At 42.1% G+C, this 13,312-nt stretch overlaps 1 protein-coding gene across 1 annotated transcript in view; it reads right to left on the minus strand.

The window, feature by feature from the left end:
- The window catches only part of MAP1S (microtubule associated protein 1S), a 41,514-nt gene that overhangs the window by 21,015 nt on the left and 7,187 nt on the right, over positions 1 to 13,312 (minus strand). Inside the window, exon 2 of the mRNA XM_072110529.1 lies at positions 6,745 to 6,846. Within this exon, the coding sequence (XP_071966630.1) occupies positions 6,745 to 6,846 (102 nt within the window). The remainder of the gene's footprint in view (positions 1 to 6,744; positions 6,847 to 13,312) is intronic.

Genomic DNA, 13,312 nt, shown 5'->3' on the forward strand with positions numbered 1-13,312 from the left:
AAAAAATAAATACATAAAAATATAAGCCCCTAAAATGTCACTTTCCCATAAAAAAACTTAATAAAGTATAAAAAAACATAAAAACACAAAATAACCCCGCATATTTGGTATTGCCGCGTCCGTAACAATCTGCATAATAAAACAGAATTGTTACTGGACCCGCACGGTAAACGCCGGAGGAAAAAAACGCAAAAACATTCCGAAAAAAGATAATTTTTAATTAATACCCTATAAAAAAATGCTCTAAAAAGTGATTTAAAAAATGTTATGCACTCCAAAATAAGCCCACTAAAAAGAACAACTGTTCTCGCAAAAAATAAGCCCCTAACAAGATTTATCTGCCAAAAAATAAAAAAGTTATGCATATAAAAAGATGGTGATGCTAAAATGAATAAGATTTTCTCCAAATTAGTTTTTATTCAGTACAATTGAATAAAATACACAAAACCCCCACATATTTGGTATCCCTGCGCCCGTAACAATCTGTATAATAAAACAGAATCGTTATTAGATCCGCAAAGTGAACCCCGTAAAAAACAACCTAAAAAACTCTCTCTGATAAAGATGATTTTTTATTAATGCCCTTTAAAAATGCTCTAAAAAAGTGATTTTAAAAAGTTACGCAATTTAAAATAAGACCACTAAAAAGAGCTATCATTCTTGCAAAAAATAAGCCCTTAAACAGATTTGTGAGGTGAAAAATAAAAAAGTTATGCATATGAAAGACGGTGATGCTAAAATTAACAACAATTTTGCCAAATTACTTTTTATTCAGTAAAAATGGGAAAAAAATAAAAAAATATATATAAATGAAGTATTTTCATAAACGTGGCGACCCATAGAATAAAAATAATATACTATTTTCATGGTATGGTTAACGGCCAAAAAAAAAAAAAAACACATAAAAATTTTCCTAAAAATTGATGATTTTCATTTCCTCCACCAACAAAGAGTTAATTAAATCTCACCAATTAGCTATAGATGCCCCAAAATTATGTATTAGAAAAGTGCATCTCATGTGGCAAAAGAAATAAGCCCCTATATGTCCTCAATAAAAAAAAGAAAAAAATTATAGCCTGTACAATGTGACATAGCAAATCTGATCTGCATGGTGCCTCCTTCCCTTCTCTGCCCGGCCGTGCGCCCATACAGCAGGTTACCACCACATATAGGGTATCGGTGTACTCGGGAGAAATTGCGTATCAAACTTTGTGGAGCCTTTTTTCATTTTATCCATTACAAATGTTTAATTTTCCACCCAAAATGAGTGTATTGTGAAAAAATATTACAATTTGCAGACGCCACCTCCATTTTGTTTTAACCCCTATAAAACACGTAAAGGGTTAACAAACTTCTTAAAAGTGGTTTTTCATACGTTGAGGGGTGTAGTTTCCACAATGGGGTAATTTACGAGTCTCGCTATTATTTAGGCCTCTCAGTGTCAATTAGAAGTTGAGCAGATCCATCTAAATACAGGTTTTGGCGATTTTACAAAAAATGTGAAAAATGGCACCCAAATTCTGAGCCTCATAACATTCTAGTAAAATATGTGGAATCTGAAAAAACCATGCCAACATAAAGCAGACATTTGGGAAATGTAAGTTATGAATTTATTTGGGTGCTATGACTTTCTGAATCAAAAGTAGAGATTTTAGAACGTTGAAAATAAAGAATTTTTCAAAATTTTTGCCAAATTTAGTTTTTTTTCATAACTAAACGCAAAAGATTTCATCCAAATTTTTAAACTAATTTGAAGTACAATGTGTCACGAGAAAACAATCTCAAAATCCCCTGGATATCTCATAGCGTTCCCACGCTATAACCACTTATAGTGACACAGGCCAGATTTGAAAAATGGGGCCGCGTCCTTTAGGCCAAAAGATGCTGTGTCCCGTAGGGGTTAAGTGCAATACAGCTGGATCAAAGGGAGGGGGGACATAAATAGACGCTATAGTAAAGGTAAAGCCCCACAAGGCGCAATGTACGATCACAAAACGGCCAAAGTGATCCGGTGCTACCTGTGTGACCTCTATGGGAAGCGCTTTGGATATGAGTATGGATAATCCCCTGGCGTAGACAGAGTAGGAGGAATGATAACCTCTAGCCACCCAGGCCCGCTTCAGAGAGAGGACCTTCTGACCCGTAAGGTGTGTCTCTTGGATACATACAATATGGGGGGCCTGACGCTTAATAACATCTAACATCAGGGCTCTCTTGAATTTAGAATTAAGTCTCCTCACATTCCAACTCATTACCTTAAGTGAAGACATCTTAGCGGAAGGGAAAGGGGTGTGGGGAAGGAGACGTGAGCAACCAAGCATTCATCCTTTCATACCACAGAGACATAGACAGACAGACAACAGTGAGCATAACAAATATAACCAGAACTGTACTAACAATCCCAAGAATACAAACCCCCTGTCTAACACCCTAACAGCAGTAGTGTAGACCTAGACCCACTAACAGTCAAATAGTAGAACAGTGGTCCCTAACTCAAGACAAACCTACACCATTTGTCCCGGGACCTTCAACCCTTAATGTATATATGATCAGGAGGTTATTAGGCAGCCATATTTAGAGAGAACCAAAGAGGAGATAGGGGATGGGGGGGGGAAAGGAGGGGGACGCAGGGAGGTAATGGTAACAGGGAGGGGGAAGGGGGAGGGGAGAGGAGGAGGGGGAGAATAGGGAAAGAATGAAGTGCCATATGTGGCGCACTGGTCGATATGACCAAACAGAGAACACAATCAATCACAGGGTACATTTGTGAGGCACGTAATGTGTAAACAAATATTAGAAAACTGTAACAGTGATTTGGGACCCCTAGATAACTATTCAGGACTAAGTCCAGCATTGTCATAGCACATCAGATAAAAGGATATGTGAGTCCAGTCACTCAGGAGGTGCGGGCCTTCCAGCAGGTGCCCGAGGGGCTGCATCAGCCCAGTGAAGTGCTTCGGTTGGGCAGGTGAAGAAACGAGTCTTCTGGCCGTCCACAATTCGGAGCTTGGAAGGGTACATCATGGAGTATTTATACCCCTTGTCACGGAGACGGGCACGGACCTCGGTGAATTGTGCGCGCGGTTTCCTGACGGATGCAGAGAAATCAGGGTAGAAGGACACTCTGCTGTTGGCATAGAGAATTTCTCCCTTGGTACGGACAGCCCTGAGGATAGAGTCCCTGTCCCTAAAGTGCAGCAGCCGGGCCAGGAAGGGTCTTGGATTGCCCCCTGGAGGGCCAGGGCGGGATGGCACACGATGGGCCCTTTCCACTGTGAAGAACGGGGAGAAGGTATCTGCAGGCAGCATATTTTTGAGCCAATTTTCAAAAAAGGATACAGGGTCAGACCCTTCCACTTTTTCGGGGAGGCCGACCACTCTGACGTTGTTCCGTCGCAGGCGGTTTTCGAGGTCATCAGCTCTGTCGATGGATGCAGACATTTGGCGTTGGAGCTCTCTGATCTGTGCCGGCATAGGCCTCTGGACGTCCTCCACCTCAGATATTCTGCGTTCAGTTTCAGTAATTCGCTCTTTAGCTTTGTGTACATCATGTCGTAATAGAACAAAGTCCTGTCGCAGCTCATCCACCTTGGTGACCAGTTTGGATTGGCATCCGTTAATGGCCGCCAGCACCTCTGCAAATTTCCGATCCAACTCCGTGGCCGCGTCAGACGGATCAGCACCCTCTTCATAGCTTACAAGCTGTGGCGGGCTCTGGGAGCCTTCAAAGAGGGAGGGAGAGGAGTTTGGGGACCCCTGAGGAGAGCAAGGCTGTGTGCGGGAGAATCTCCCTAACTTTTTGGCAGCGTTTGACTGTATCTGTTCCAGAACCGCTTGGGATGTGGAGCATTCCTGCGCATCCAGGGGTTCCAGGGACTGGAATGGAGGATCTTCATGGACGGATTCATCATCCGATGGAGGCGCAGACACCCCGGACGCTGCTTTGAGCATTTTAGCCGTCTTCCTCCGATTACCCATGGCGTCTGGGCAGGGGGGGCCAGTGATAAACAATCAGGAAGCCTAGCGTCCAGTAGTTAGCAGAGATACAGTACAAACCCACGTGGAGTATTGCAGCAGGACTGCAAGGGTTAATATAAAACAGAACCCAGGAGTAGGGGATCACTGGGAGTATGGAGGACTCAGTGCTGGGCTGTATAGCTTGGGGTCCCCAGGGCAGAGGTGGGCAGCAGCAGGGGAATTACTTCCCTACCTGGTCCTGGCTCAGTCCGGCAGTGTCAGGGTTAACCCTGCGCGCCTAGGCCTCAGGCAGCGCAGGGGAGTCCACAGGATGGCGCCTCCAGCAGGATGAAGGGCTGGCTGGAGCGCTGCCACAGTGCCCTCGGCGGTGGGAGCGGCGTCCCAGGCAGCAAGAGGCAGGAGGATCTCCCCGGCGATCGGTGTAGCAGCACCGGGCGGCTAGGAGCGGGCCGCCGCGCGGGTCACGTGGCCGGCCGCGGGGAAGCACGGAAGAGCGGCGCGGAGTCCGTAGCCGCCTCCAAAACGGCACCGGAGGACAGCGGCAGGTGTGTGGGGCACCCCGGGGCGGAGGGGAACGGGCGCAGGTGAGGGATGGCTGCCTTAGGAGGGAGATGGGGTGTCGGGTCCCGGGAGCTCCGCGGCGCACGTCCTCTCAGTCCGGCATCAGGCCACGCCCCCCCAGCAAATCCAGTAACATTCCTACAAGTAAACCCACTTAACTATGCATAGTGTACATACAGGATGTATATGGTGACTAGACCGTCTGCTTTCATCACATGGACCATGTAATAAGTGGTAGAAATCAGAAGTAAAACAGTTACCTGAAGTGTATAGTCTGTGCTGTGTGAACACTAAGATTAATAATTTATCTGTACTATGCCAAGTACAAGGTGGGAGGGGGGTGGGCAGCATGAGGAATAGAGAAAGTGCTGTAGAATCAGACTGGCATGGAGGGACTGATGATGAACAGGGGAGATCTTGAACCTAACTATTATGTGTAGGAGACATCTGTATCAACTGAACACATTCAGCTCTGCTATACACAAACAGAACTCCGTCACATGACCTCCCGCTCTTTCCCGCTTGTTCTAGTTTTGCTTTAACTTTTAAGCCAGCACAAAAATACGAAAATACAATATATGCATTTATCTCACACTATTCTGGATTCATGGATATATTATGACTTTGGATGCCCTTCCAAACCAAGGCTACATTCACATTGCCGTATGAGGGACGTATATACGCTGTATATACGTCCCCCACAGACGGCGATGGGCGCATGGCGCCATAAGTGAGCAGTGCGGTACCGTTCCATAGCCGGGAGAAAGATAGGACATTTCCTATCTTTCCCTGGAATACAGCCCCATGCACCATATATCACTGTGGAGAGGGGCGGTACAGCGGGCACACATCAAGCGAATGTAGCCCAACATGGATAGATCTTACCACAAGATACTGAATGTCACCAGAAAGGATTGTGGTGCATGCAGGCGAACCAACCATGGACATGTAGCATCTGTCTGCACACAAAGAAATAAATGGAGGCCCCTGTGGGACTATAGGAGTGGGGTCAGTGTGGGGCTCATACCATTATTCAAAGGCTAGATTGGGACTGTGCTTGTTGGGGGTAGAGCTACTGTGGGTGCTAGGACGTTCTTTCATTTCTTTGTGAAGAGACAGATGCTAGATACCCAAGGTTTGTTCACCTAAACCATACACACTACAAACCTGCCCAGCAACTTTCAGAAGTGCATGACAAGAACTGCAGTATTTGCAGTTTAAGGGAATTTGTCAGCAGTTTTGACCATACAAAGCCAAAGACCATGTTAGGTAGCTGTCCTGGAAAGCAGTGTATGTTTTAAAGAAATTATAGGACTGTGAAAAGTGAAGTAATAATCCAGCTCGGTGTGGGTCTTTCAAACTGAGAAGCTTTCTGCCCTGTGCTGCTTCATAGCCTCTCCCTTCTACTACAAGTGGATTTTGGTTAGTTACATACAGCACTCAGAGCAGAGGGTGGGGGACGCGATGTGGAACAGATTTAACCTGCTCTTTGCAATAAAGTCCTGTCCAGAGAAAAACCTGGATTGAAAGTTCACTTTTCACATTAACGCTGCCATGTCAGATTTGTCAGCCAGTTTAACAAGATCCTGTCATAATCTGCATAAAACTAATTAAGCCTTATACTACATTTATCAAAGGTTTAAGGCATGTTCAGACACTTAGCACTAGGACAAAATGGGCATGCACCAACAATTCTATAAAAATACAGTAGAATTTTGGTGCAGAATTCTGGCATAAAACTAAACCAACTAGTTGGAGGTACAAATTTCTACTTAATAGTATATCCAACACTCTTCCAATAAGACATGTCCACTTCTGATACATTAAAGGACATCCACCACCAGGATCAAGAATTGTAAACCAAGCACACCGACATACTGGTGTGTGTCCCTTTAAATAAAAAAAAGTCATACACCGTACATGGATGTACCATATGGCCAAGTGCAGGAGGGAGGAGTGAGCACCTCACCTCTCCCATCTACATCTGAAGCTGGGCTCTTTAGTGGTATGGTGGGAAATACAGTTATCCAAATAGATGACTATTGTCCATTAATGTGCCTCCCGTATTACAATGGGAAGTACACGGCCGTAAAATAAAAAAAAAAAAAAAAAAAGTGTGCTAGGGGCCTTATTTCAAGGCACTGAAAAATGTACCCTATTCAGTTGTAAATAAAAGGAATAAAAAGTCATGGGAGATAACTATACCTTTAACCTCTTCAGAGAAAATGGCTGAGTGACGGGAGACAAATAATTTTAGCTGATCGTCCAAGTTACAGATCGATGGATCAACGCCCCAGGAACAGAAACCTACATAAAAAAAAAAAAAAAAAAAAAAAGGAACATCAGATACATTGTACTGAAACAATTGAAGGTCACATCAATAGTTCCGAAACCCTTTTGACAAAGCTAAACGAAACAAGACCCTTCTGATCTTTGATCTGCCTTTACTGCCAACATGCAGTTGTTATTTTTGGGTATAACATATCAATCAAGGTGATCAGAGTTATATAGGTTATACTTAGGTTTTGGTTTGTAATGGCTTGCCACATTTATCAAGCCTAAAAGGGGGTTGTGTGATCTCATGAAGTGTTTAATAAAATCTACAAAGGACATCAAAGGGGTTTGCCCATGAAAGAAAATTCGCAATTTTTAGCGCCCTAGTAACATTTACCATTTTACCATCATCAAGTTATATGAGCCAAAACAAAAAATAAAACAGTAAAATTGTGATGTGATGGCAGGGACTCTCTTAGCACACACTTCATGATTTCTCTAGTTCTGTCAGAATATGTGCGCCGAGGGTCCAGGTTTATTTACACTTATTTAGCTTCTGAACATTGCACTAGTATCTGACACATAGAAAGAGATCAGATCCATGAAAAACACAATGGGGCAGATTTATCAAATGCTTGAAAGTCAGAATATTTCTAGTTGCCCCATGGCAACCAATCACAGCACTGGTAAAATGGAAGCTTAGCTGTGATTGGTTGCCATGGGCAACTAGAAATATTCTGACTTTCAGACTCTTGATAAATCTACCCCAATGACACTCTTCAACTCTACTACATCTATATAGCAATAACAAACACTATCAGCTGTTATCACGGGTGCTGCTTAAAAATTTCCTCTCCTCGCGCCGTTTGCTGCCAGGAATACAAGACTGTCTGAATCTATTCACAAGAAAAATCTGTCCTGTCCTACCTTAGAGTAAGAAGATTAACGGTTGGATCCTCGGGCAACAGAAATTGTGTACACTAGGACTGATGGAGACACTTTGGAATTACCATATATACCCGAGTATAAGCCTAGATTTTCAGTAAAAAAAAAAAGTGCTGAAAACCCAAACTCAGCTTATACTCGAGTAAAAAATTTTTAACAGGTTTTTGTGGTAAAATTAGGGGCCTCGGCTATTACTTGGGTCGGCTTATACAGTATATCTTTGAAATGCTGTATTTTCGTTAATAACAGTGAATTAGAGAATGTGTTATTTTGCTATACCGAGTATATTTAAGAATCTTGTCTTCATGGGAATACCCCTTAATTTGCGATTTCTAGTGAAGATTATACATTAGCTTCCTTTTTTTGGTTGACAATAAAAGAACCAAGTAAACAGCATTGCAGAGAGTAATCATACTGCTATAAGGCAAAAAAAAAAAAGACCCATCAGAAACCCATAACATTTTTTAAATATTTTTGTGAACAGATTTTTGGCAAGTTTTGAGGGTTTTTCTACTTTATAAGATGTGTATAGGGAAGGCGTTTGTTAAGCTACAAAATGGCTGCGTCCTTAAAGGGGTATTCTCGTCTGGGCATTCACATTCAGTTTCACTAATCTTCCATTTATAAACATTTCTTCAATTGGATGTTATTAAAAAAAAAATTTCCTGTGTGAAGATAATTTCTCATAAACGTAGTCATTCTGTCCCTTAGAAACCAGATGGCTTCCTCGGTTACGACCACGTCACACTCTGGCAGCGGTGGCCAGACATGAGCTATTGAGTCCTGTCTGACCTCCTGGATTCAGCGATCATTACCACAGGACGCCTGTGGGACATGTAGTAAGTCCCAGACATTTCATATACAAAAACAATTTGTTTCTTTGTGCAATCCCTCCAGCAGACGTGGCCGTATCTGAGGAAGCTGATCTCGTTTCTAAGGGACAAAATGACTACTTTTCTGAGAAATTATCTTCACACAGGAACATTTTTTTTAAATAACATCTAAATTGAAGAAATGTTTATATATGGCAAATTTATCAAACTGAATGTGAATGCCCAGCCGAGAATACCCCTTTAAGGAGTTAAAGGGGTTATGCCACGAAACTATTTACTACAAAAATCTGTCAAAGAGGTTAAAATATTTCAAAAATCTATTTTTAATGGTTACCTGGAAGTAAAAATACCTTTCTATTTGTTTGTATGATACTTGTTCAGCCTCTATTCTGCTCCACACAGAAGCAGATGTGGGAGGGGCCTAGCGATCAGCCTCTTCCACCTGCTGTGCTCAAATAGTCCCTGCATTTACTGATCCCAAGCACAGCAGGAATCTGCTATTGGTGCTGTGTGTCACCTACCAAAGCCCTCACACTGCTTCCTCTCCTTTTAACCCCTTAATGACCGCCCTATCGGGATTCTACGGCGGTCATTAAGGGTACTTCTTCTGACGCGACGCCTTTCTACGGCGCCGCGTCAGAAGAAGATTTCGGGACATCGGGTCAGTATAGTGCCGGTGTCGGGCTGTGATATCACAGCCCAGACCCGGCACTAACACCCGGGATCGGAAAAACTCCGATCCCGGGTGTTTAACCGCTTACACGCCGCGGTCAAGTGTGTCCCCCGTGGATCGGACCCCCCCGGTGTGCTTACCGGGGGATCCGATCCCTCCTGCCGCTGCCCCGGGTCCCGACGAGTGACCCGAGGCTGTCGGCTCCTCTTCTCGTCGGGTCCTGCCTTCCTGGCAGGACCCGGCTGTAAGTAACTGAGCATGCTCAGTTACTTACACTATACACTGCAATACAAGTGTATTGCAGTGTAAAGGCTTGAATAAGCGATCGGATGATCGCTTATTCAAGCCAAGAAGTAGAAAATGTAAAAAAGTAAAAAAAAAAAAAAATAAAACTTTTTATAATATAATTCTGAAAATTTCAGTTTTGGCCTAAATGAATGTATTTTCCAAAAAAATTCAATAGTTTCTAAATCACAGGTCCATATTTTTTAACCCATGTGAAACACTTAAAGGGTTAATAGACTTAATAGAAGTTGTTTTACATACGTTGAGGGGTGAAGTTTCTATAGTGGGGTAATTTATGGGGTTTTACTATTATTTAGGCCTCTCAAAGTCACTTGAAAGCTGAGTTGTCCCTCAAAATGTGAGTTTTGGCAATTTTCATGATAATAAGAAGAATCGCACCTAAAGTTCTGCACCTCATAACATCCTGAAAAAATGACCGGAAGCATAAAATATCATCCCAACATAAAGCAGATATTCCGTAAATGTTAATTATCAAACTTTTTGGGTAGTTTTACATCTTGTCTGGAAACCAGAACATTTCAAACTTGGAAAATGAAGAATTTTTACAAACTTTTGCCAGATTTTCACTTTTTTTCAGAACGAAATGCAAAACTTATCACTTAAATTTTATAACTAACATGAAGTACAATGTATCACGAGAAAACATTCTCAAAATCACCGGGATATGTTAAAGCGTTCCGAAGTTATAACCAATTATCGTGAGACTTGTCAGATTTGAAAAATCGAGTCTGGTCATTGAGCTGAAAACTAGTGTCGGTGATAAGGGGTTAATCATTGTCAATATATACTTGAATAAGAAAATACATGACAAATTAGGGGGCATTCCGGAGCTCTGTCTGACCGTGCGCCAGATTTAACATGCAAAGTTCAATAGAAATGTGTCGTACGCCCCATGTTAAAAGTGCAAAAAAAGTTGGTGCACTCTGTCGGGGCAGTGCAGGGGGCACCAGATTCATGAAGAACATGCAACAAAAATCCTGAACCTGGCGCCCCCTGCATTACACACAGGACACTGCACATAGTACACACTGCACTGTTTTTAGTAAATGTGCATCTATGTATTCTCACAGCATCATGGTCGGTCAGGCTGACATGCATGACGGAAGTCTAGGTGGGTGCAGGGGAGGCAAACCCCACGTGTATCGTCACTCCAAAGTGAGTATACGCCTGGAGTTGCTGTCCCTGCATTTTTCTAGACCTCTGACATATTTACACTTTACTGTCCGCCTGACCGACCTTGTTTTGCTCTACTTGTATGCATTGATTGTACAAAATTAGGTGCATGAACATGGACCTTTTTAGTTGTTGTTTTTATGACTTTTACTTATAAACTTTTGTATTTGTGTATGTTACTTTGGGGCCGTTAATTGCATCTATTTCTGTGAAAGAGATAGATAGATAAATAGATAGACATGAGATAGATATGAAAGATAGATAGATATGAGAGATAGATAGATATAGGAGAGATAGATGATAGATAGAAGATAGATGACAGGTGATGGAAAGATAGATATGAGATAGATAGATGACAGGTGATAGATACATAGAAGGATAGATAGAGGACAATTGATAGATAATAGGACTTGGATAGATAAATAGGTGACAGCTTCTCACTTGTTGCTGATCTTTAGCTACTTCCCTGCTAGTCAGGGACAGGGGCCCCTTTGCAGGAGAGCAGTGTAGCATGGAGAGACAGTGTATGGTGGAGAGTACAGGTGGAGGACTGCAGGGTAACATGGAGGGACAGTGCATGGTGGAGAGTACAGGAGGAGGACTGCATCAGGAGAGGTCAGAGCTCAGCCTGTTACTTGTGCTATCTCTGCAGCCTCCTGTGTGACCTGACTAATGGTGGAGGGAGGAAGGGCTGCTACACTGCTATGATCCATGTTAGGGGAGGACTCCTCTGTGCAGCAGATGGTCATGTCTGGCTGCAGTTACCTTGTATCTGTTGCTGGAAGCTCCTGTGGAGCTGGTAAGCAGTGGCCATCACAGCCCAATCTCTGCCCCTCCTCCTCTCTCACCTCCTATTGGCTGCAGTGTGTCAGCTGATGTCTCAGTGTGGAGAGGAGCTGTGAGCCCTTGGAGTGATCTGTAGTGCAGAGCAGCTGGGGGAATCCCTGTGGCAGACTAGGCCAGATCAGCTGTTGCTCAGGACGGGACACAGCTACCACTAGAGGGCGCCAGTAACCATAACAAGAGGAGTTATCTCAGTAAGGCTGCAGATTTTGTAATAAGTGTAAATGGTGAAAGTACTTGTCACAATGCATTGGACCCAATTACAGCCATTTGCTATGGTGACACAACCCCTTTAAGGCTCAGCCCGATTTTTTGGGTTCTGACTTGTGTCGCTTTAAATGGTTATAACTTTTGAACACTTACTTATCAAAGCGATTCTGAGATTGCTTTTTCCTCACATGCTGTGCTTCATTTTAGTGGTAAATGACGGGTGATAAGTTTTGCGTTTATTTTTTAAAAAAAAAACAAACAAAAAAAAAACAACAAAACACACAAGAAAAAATGATGAATTTATGGCAGATAGATTTACCACCTAAATAAGTAGCTGAAAAACATTTCCTATATGTCTACTTTACATTTTCATAATTTTTGAAATGTCTGGATAATTTATTTTGATGTTGCGCAGCTTACAAATCAAACATCGATTTTCTGTTTTTTCAGAATGGACCATTTTGGGGATAAATCCCGTTTTGAATTAAATTTTACATATTTAGCATCAAAACCCCCCTATGTATCAACCCATTTTCAAATGTGCACCCCTCAAGCTATCAGAAACAGCTTTTAGGAAGATTGTTAACCCTTTGAGATCTTTATAGCAATTAAATCAAAATGGAGGTGACATTTAGAATGGTCAAATTTTGTCGGTTATACGTTCATTTAGCCCTAAAATTTACACATTTCCAAAAGATAAAACCCACCATACAATTTGTTCTGCAATTTCTCCCAAGTGCAGAGACCCCCAACATGTGGCTGTTTTATGGGTGCACAGCGAGGCGCAGAAGGGAAGGAGCGCCCTGCAGCTGACAGGATTTTAGTTTCTTTATTGGCCCCTTTTTTTTTTTTTTATTGGCCCAATTTTGGAGGGCAGGGGTAAAAAAAAAAAATAATAATCAATTCTGTACTGGATTTTTTCCTTTTTTTTCGTGTTCACCGTTTAGCCTAGTAATCATGTTTTCTTTATTCTATAGGTCGATACGATTACAGGAAAACCAGACGAATATTTTTTCTTATGTTTTAGCAAATAAAACCCTAATGTGGGAAAAAGCTATCAGTTTTGCATTGCAGTCTTCCAAGTGGCATAACATTTTTACGTTTTTGGCTACGGAGTTGGTTGATGGCTTGTTTTTTGCGGGACATGTTGTACTTTGCAACAGTATCATTCTGGAGTACATATGTTTTTTTGAACACTTTTTATTGCATTTTTTGTGGGATTCAATAGGTAAAAATAATTTGGCGGGTTTTTAACAGCGTTCATTGTACGGGTTCAATAATTATTTCGGTTTATTCTACGGGTTGTTACGGACGTGGTGATACTATATATGTGGGGTTTGTGTTATGATTTAGACTTTTTAGCGTTATATGTCTCTTTATATGTTATGGGGCTTCTTGGCATTTTTATTGATTTATTACTTTATTTTTTATTGAAAAACTTTTTTTACTACTTCCACCATGGGACATGAACAAGCAATCATCTGATTGTTCATGATAATACTTTGCAATACTGATG

Source organism: Engystomops pustulosus, chromosome 1, assembly GCF_040894005.1.
Source record: "Engystomops pustulosus chromosome 1, aEngPut4.maternal, whole genome shotgun sequence".
Taxonomy (NCBI): domain Eukaryota; kingdom Metazoa; phylum Chordata; class Amphibia; order Anura; family Leptodactylidae; genus Engystomops; species Engystomops pustulosus.